The sequence below is a fragment of the Callorhinus ursinus genome, unplaced genomic scaffold (genome assembly GCF_003265705.2).
Source record: "Callorhinus ursinus isolate GAN/ISIS: 27379988/994484 unplaced genomic scaffold, GSC_fseal_2.0 scaffold22, whole genome shotgun sequence".
NCBI classification, from domain to species: domain Eukaryota; kingdom Metazoa; phylum Chordata; class Mammalia; order Carnivora; family Otariidae; genus Callorhinus; species Callorhinus ursinus.
In genome coordinates this window covers 2,942,484-2,949,623 of record NW_027397084.1, presented here as the reverse complement: position 1 = coordinate 2,949,623, position 7,140 = coordinate 2,942,484, and the positions used below count along the sequence as shown (strand labels likewise).

Sequence of the window (7,140 nt, the reverse complement as noted above, 5' to 3'; positions counted from 1 at the left end):
CGTCCCCCCTCTGAACCTACAGCGCAAGACTCCTGGAGCGAGGGAGGACTATTATTTGGGAACAATAAGCAAATTACCCGGAGGCTGAATGCAAATGAGTCTGACAGCTCTTATTTGACCTCTTAGGAGCTGCTCTTTGGGGAGGCGGAAATAATGAGGTGAATGCCTCTGGTCACTCCCCCACCCGCACCCCGCCTAGATCTCTTCAGGGACACGGGGCCCCTCAGGGCAAGCATTTCTACACTGCTCCCCTGGGTGGCTGCCCGCGGGGTCCCTTAGCAAACAAATCACCCTCTTCCCACACCACTAGGTGAGAAGAGTCTCCAACCTGGCTCAAGGACGTGACGTTTTTCTCCTTACCTTGAGCTGGCCCCCAGACCTCCAAATCGGACCCAAGACTGCTGGGTCACAGTGTGACGTACTGACTGAAGTTACACAAGGGAAACAACCTCCAGGAGATGAGGACTGCGGGACAATGGGATGGGAAGCAAAAGGAACGCTTGAGTGGTTTCCCCGCTCCCGCCCCCACCCCCCTGGCCACGTTAGGCTCTGTCCCCGCGTAGGAGCGTAGGAAACTGCGTGGGTGACACGACTTTAAATGGCGTCCCAAGAACTCAAATCAACACACGTTTATTGAGCACCTGCAGCATGCTGGGCTTTGGGGCAAGACTGACTCCCTAGGGAACCAAGGTCCTATTATTTTAAGGTAAATCCTGAGTCTGGAAGACAGACCGTCTGGGTTAAAATCTCGCCTCTCGGGTAAATTGTCAGTTATCCCTGGGTAAGCACTGTCCCTCACTGGACCTCATGTCACCGTTTGGGGGTAGGGGAGGAGAGTCCCTTCCTCCCTTCCCTGGAACCAGATGTGATTAGGAAAAAGGGGTCTTGGGAGGAGGAATTCAGGAGGGGTAATGATCAGTTTTCTGCTCGATGCTGGGCATCCTTCCAGTCATTCCTGCTGGGAGAGGGGAGGCATTCCTGGTCAGACCCTTCTTGTGCTCAGTCCCGCACCATGTCTTCCGCACACTGGGTAGGCTGCGCTCAGTGATGATGCCAGGACTGTCCTAGTCCAGAAGAAAGGCTTTCGATGACACAGCCAATATCAGGGACCGCGGCCTCATTTGGGGGGGGGCTAGCCTCTCCCTCCTCTCCTGGCCAGCCGCTCTGGAGGCCTCCTCAGCGTCGGGCGGGTGTCTCTGGCTGAGGACGAACAACACACAGCCCAGCAAAGCCTCTCGAACATCCTGTGAGCCTAGGCGGCGGGCCAGTCGGCGCAGCAGGGGCAGGAGGTGCCGGCGGGCCAGGCGGGCGGCAGGCAGAAGCAGGCGGCCCACCAGCGCTCGCAGAAGTAACGGGAGCAGTGGGACGGGCATGGCTGGGTCCGTGACTGTGGAGGCAATCCAGGCTCTAGGCTTGCCCCTTTCCTGCTCCATCCTCACCTGGCCAAAACTCGGGGTGGGCAGGCTTCCCCCCTCCACCTCAGTTTCTACCCTTATGCTCCCCCCACCACCTCAATCTATGGGTCATTTTTGCTTTCCAGAAGCCCTTTCTCTTGGCAAGGTAGCTGGGGCGGGAGGGTTCTTACCATAGCTCAGATGAAGACACCAAGGCCAAAGTAAAGCTGGGGCTTGGACTTACAGTTTGCCCTTCCCAGCCTCCAGGGGCTCCTACTGTTCCCTAGATCTCCCCTCCCCCCCCACCTCACCCCATTCACACCCTCAGGCTCCCTGGCATTCCCCAACTCTTCTCAATCCAGCAGGAGTTCTTCCCCAGGCAATTCTAAGTTTTCTTCTGAGGTCCCTTGATCCACCCTGACCTGACACTTCCAACCCTCCCAATCCCCCACACCCACCGGTCAGCAGCAGCTCTCACCAGTCAGAACTGTTGCTCAGAATGAATCTCTGGCTGGATTTGCCTGCAGGGGCACAGCCTCACTGGACACTACCCGGCTGCCCCACCAAGCTCAGCCCCACCCTAGGACAGCTTGCCTGGGTGGGGGGAGCCATGAAGAGACAGCTGTGTTCTGGCACCTGGTATATTGAGGGGAGGAGGCTGCTGGGCTGGAAGAAGTGGAAGGAACAGATGCAGGAATTCTTCCTGCTGGTTGTGGAACCCAGGCTGCATTTTCTAATGGTGTGACCTCAGGCACCTTGATTCCTCCGGTCTCCAGTCTCATCCTCTGTTAACTCAGTAATTGGGAGTTAACTGGCAGGGGTAATGGGAATGGAACAATGTGAGAGACCCAATTGCCCAAATCTCAGAAGCAGGAAGACTGTGGCCTAGACACACCAGCAGAGAGTGACCCACACAGGGAGAACGGGACATGGGCAAGCACTTGTGGGCTGTCTCCCGCGGGTAGAGGAGCGGGGTCACAGTCCATCAGGTAGCTGGGCCAACCAAGTTGGACACAGTGGGGTGGCACTCCCACTCAGGACAGGAAGAGGGAGACCCACTTTAGGACCCTCGTTGCCCACTTTTCCCCCAAGATTAAGTGAAGTTCCATGAGATAGCCTGATACAGAGACAGCCTGGGTTTGTTTTGTTTTTAAATACCTCATCCTCCTACTTCCTAAAATGGGTCTACTTTTTGCTTTTCTGGACTCAGAAGAGATAATGGCCACTCTGCAGGAATGCCATTATTATAACCATTGTAAAGAGGAGGAAACTGAGGTTCAGAGTGGTTAAGCAACTTACCCCAAATCATACAGCAGATAAATGGCCTGATCTCCCCCCAGACCTGCCCCTCCCTCAGGCCTTCCCACCTCTGTAAGTGGCAACTGCCACTTTCTAGTTCCTCTGGCCAAAATCTTGGACGTTATCTTGACTTCTCTCTTCCCATCACAGTTCAGTACCGGTATTAGTAAATCCTGGTAGCTCTACTTTCAAAATATTCAGAATCTCACCACCTCACCGATGTCGTCATGACGACCCTTTGTCTGAGCATCCATCATTTCTCACCTGAATTATTGTAGTAGCCTGCTAACTGGTGTTCCTGTTTCTCTTTTCCATACAGAGACCAGACTGATCTTTATAAAACAGGAATTAGATCCTGTCTTCTTTCTGCACAAACTGTCCAGGGGCTCCCACCTCACTCAGAGTTAAAGCCAAAGGCTTTCATTGTGACCTACAAGGCCTTGGGTGGTCTGACCTCCCCTAGCTTTCTTTTTTTTTTTTTTTTTTTTAAACTTTTTTTTTATTTATTCATGAGAGACAGAGAGAGAGAGAGAGAGGCAGAGGGAGAAGCAGGCTCCCAAGGAGCAGGGAGCCCGATGCGGGACTCGATCCCAGGACCCTGGGATCATGACCTGAGCCGAAGGCAGACGCTTAACCATCTGAGCCACCCAGGCGCCCCCTCCCCTAGCTTTCTGACTCAACTTCTATCCTTGTCTCTGTCATTCTGCTCCAGCCACACTGGCTTCCTTGCTTTTCCTTAACTGTGCCAGATGTGTTTTCTGCCTCAGGGCCTTTGCACCAACGGTTTGCTCCTTTGCACAAGGCTCTTTCTCCAGGTATCCATCTCATTCTATCTCTCACCTCCAAGTCTTTGCCCATATGCTACCTATCCATTCTATTTATTTATTTGTTTGTTTGTTTGTTTGTTTGTTTGTTTATTTATTTATTTATTTATTTTTAAAGATTTTATTTATTTGTCAGAGAGAGAGAGAGAGCACAAGCAGGGGGCAGTGGGAGAGGGAGAAGCAGGCTCCCCGCTGAGCAGGGAGCCCGATGTGGGACTCGATGCCAGGACCCTGAGATCATGACCTGAGCCGAAGGTAGACTCCTAACGACTGAGCCACCCAGGCGCCCCTATCCATTCTATTTAAAAGTACACTCCTCCACTCCATCCCCTGTCTCCTCTCTATCCAAACCTCTGTTTTACTTATCTCCACAGCAAATCATTATCCCTAATGCTATATATTTTGTTTTACTTCCTTATCTTGTTGATTATCTGCCTCCCCCACAAGAATGTAGGGACTTACATCTCTTTTATCTGCTGTTGTGTCCTCAGCGCTTGTCAATAAACAATGTAAGAATAAATCAGTAGAGGGGCGCCTGGGTGGCTCAGTCGTTAAGCGTCTGCCTTCGGCTCAGGTCATGATCCCGGGGTCCTGGGATCGAGCCCCATATCGGGCTCCCTGCTCTCGCTGTGTGTGTGTGTGTCTCTCTCTGTCAATTAAATAAATAAAAAATTTTTAAAAAAAGAATAAATCAGTAGAGGGGACACCTGGGTGGCTCAGTCAGTTCAGTGTCTGCCTTTGGCTCAGGTCATGATCCCAGGGTCCTGGCATCCAGCCCCCCATCTGGCTCCCTGCTCAGTGGGGAGCCTGCTTCTCCCTCTGCCTGCCGCTCCCCCTGCTTGTGCGCTTTCTCTCCCTCTCTCTGACAAATAAATAAATAAATAAAATCTTAAAAAAAAAAAAAAGACTAAATCACTAGAGGTTCTGTGATGGGACCCAAACTCAGGCCGGCTTGTCCAGAGCCTGTGCTGCAGAGCCGCAGAGCTCCGTTGATCTGAATACACTCCTAGGATGTGAGAACCCCACTTGCTGAGAGCGCCTTTTGGAGAGGGGGAACCAACCTCACGAACCCAAGGGAGAAGAAGTCAGACCTCGGTGGTTCCCGCTGGGACCCTCTGAAGTGTGTAATTTTGAGGGAACCATGGAGTCCCAACCAAGCACTGGCCCACATAAGCCACTGCTGTGACCTCAAGTCACCCCCCCAACCTCAGTTTCCCCGGCTGTGAGGTCCTTGGACCCTGGACCTGGAGCCAGAGGCCTTCCCCACCCCCCCATCCCCTCACCCCCACCCCAGCAGAGTGAGGGGATCCAGGGCCTGGACCAGTGAGGCAAGTAACAGAAACAGGATGTCGTCTCTGGTAAACAATGGAGAACGGGGTGGGGGGGGTGGGGGGGTGAGGAGTGCTGCGTTGGGGGCGGGAGGGGGGGGAGTAGCTGCCACAACCTGGGGCTAGTCATAGCTTTCTTTCTACCCCGCAACCCCCCTGGGATTAACTCCCCTGTCCACCTCCTCCCCACCCTCAACTGGATTAATCCTTCCCCACACCCATCAGCCTGCCCCAGACATTTTCTCCAAGGTAGAAAACCAAGGGCTCTGCTAAGGATTTCCTCAGCCTTTCCTGGAAAGATAATCATTCTCTCTGGCAAGAGAGCTACCACACAGCAATTCCTTCTAGCTCCTGATTTAGCCTGTGTAATGGATCCTGCCTGTACCACCCTGACCTCTACCCCCCACCCCCTGCTGCTGGGGAGAGGCCAGCAACTTTGAGGAAATTGGCCAAACCTCCTGTTCTTTAAAATCAATTAAAAAAAAAAAAAAGGGATCTGACTGCCAACTTGTGAAGTTGAGGCCTGTGAACAGGACAGTAAGTCACCCCTGCACTCCTCCTCCCTGCTCCTCTTCCCAGACCCTCAGGGCCATCCAGGAGCATCTGGAGAGCCCTCCTGCCCCCCAATTAGGCTTCCATTAATTGGGCCATTCATGTCAACAACAAGCACTGGAGTGCAAGCAAGTGTGTGCCAGGCCTGTGCAAGGCACGGAGGAACAGATAAACTGAGAGTCAGCAGATAGGGTGCCAGACAGGCAGCTGGGGAGACCAGGCCTGGGGGTGAGAGTGGCAGTATAGCTAATGGTTTTGTTGTGGGCTTTTTTTTTTTTTTTCCCCAAGCAATATCTACACCCAATGTGGGACTTGAACTCACAGCCCAAAGATTAAGTCGTGCTCCACCCACTGAGACAGCCAGGCTCTCCATATAGCTAATGGGTTCTTGCGGACCCTGGAGCCCTGGGCCTCCTGCTTCTCCCCACCCCTTTCTGCTTGTCCCCATCCAGGGGTCCACAGCACTCGACTGCCTGTCCTCCTCGGCCACGAGGTGAAGAATGGGTTCACAGGCTGGCTTTGGGACCCTCTGTCAGGGCTCTAGGGATGCCGTGAGCAGATGGAGTTTTTTAAAGATTTTATTTATTTAAGAGACAGAGCATGAGCTGGGGGGGAGGGGCAGAGGGAGAGGGAGAAGCAGACTCCCCGCTGAGCAGGGAGCCCGGCAGGACATGATGCAACGCAGGACTCCATCCCAGGACCCTGGGACCACGACCGGAGCCAAAGGCAGGTGTTTAACTGACTGAGCCCCCCAGGCGCCCCATGAGCCGACTGTTCACTGCACAAGTGGGGATAGGAATAACACCTTCCAGGGGCGCCGGGGCGGGGCTCAGTCGTTGAGCATCTGCCTTCGGCTCAGGTCATGGTCCCAGGGTCCTGGGATCGAGCCCCACATCGGGCTCCCTGCTCTGTGGGAAACCTGCTTCTCCCTCTCCCACTCCCCCTGCTTGTGTTCCCTCTCTCGCTGTGTCCCTCTCTGTCAAATAAATAAATAAAAACTTAAAAAAACAAAAAACAAAAAAGGAATAACACCTTCTAGGAGCTTTGCCGTCTCGTGGCCCTCTTCTCTAACATGGGAATTACCATAACTCCTGCCTCTAACAGGATCAAGACATGGGAAAAGACTAGGTCCAGGGCTGGCTCCTAGAAGGTATCCAGTAGACAAAGAGTCTCCCTCCTTTCAGGGTTTGGGTTTGACCTCTCAGTATACCCAATGTCTGAGGCCAGCCCAATTGGCTGCTCCTCGGAGGCCTGCTGGGAGGCACCCTGATGCTCATGCCCAGCCCCTGAGAGTGGATGTGGGGCCTCAGCGAAAGCTTGAAAAATCAGTGGAGGCCTGGGGCCCCTTGAGGCCGCTGGCTCTGTCAGGCTTTCACTGTCTTGTTGTCCCCTCTCAGGGATCAGCACTGGCCTGGAGCCCTTCCCATTTGTGGGAAGTTGAGGGCAGTGTTGACCCCTGAACAAAGTTCTCGAAAGAAGCCAGGGAGGCCTCATCAAGGGTAGGGGTGCTGGGGCACCTGGGTGGCTCAGTCGTTAAGCGTCTGCCTTTGGTTCAGGTCATGATCCCGGGGTCCTGGGATTGAGCCCCGCATCGGGCTCCCTGCTCGGCAGGAGGCCTGCTTCTCCCTCTCCCTCTGCCCCTCCCCCGGCCCCCTGCTCATGCTCTCTCTCTCTCTCTCAAAGAAATAAATAAAGTCTTTAAAAAAAGGAGGGGGGGCACCTGGGTGGCTCAGTTGGTTAAGC

The 7,140-nt window shown here is 53.8% G+C and overlaps 1 protein-coding gene across 1 annotated transcript; it reads right to left on the bottom strand.

Annotated features, from left to right (window-relative positions):
• Positions 1-1,064: 1,064 nt before the first annotated feature.
• Positions 1,065-1,679, bottom strand: MYMX (myomixer, myoblast fusion factor). The gene is made up of 2 exons (XM_025890394.2): positions 1,586-1,679; positions 1,065-1,387 (listed from the first exon to the last, which is right to left on the bottom strand). The coding sequence occupies exon 2, from the start codon at positions 1,371-1,373 to the stop codon at positions 1,065-1,067; it is 309 nt and encodes a 102-aa protein (XP_025746179.1). The 5' UTR covers positions 1,374-1,387; positions 1,586-1,679.
• Between the last annotated feature and the right edge of the window lie 5,461 nt (positions 1,680-7,140).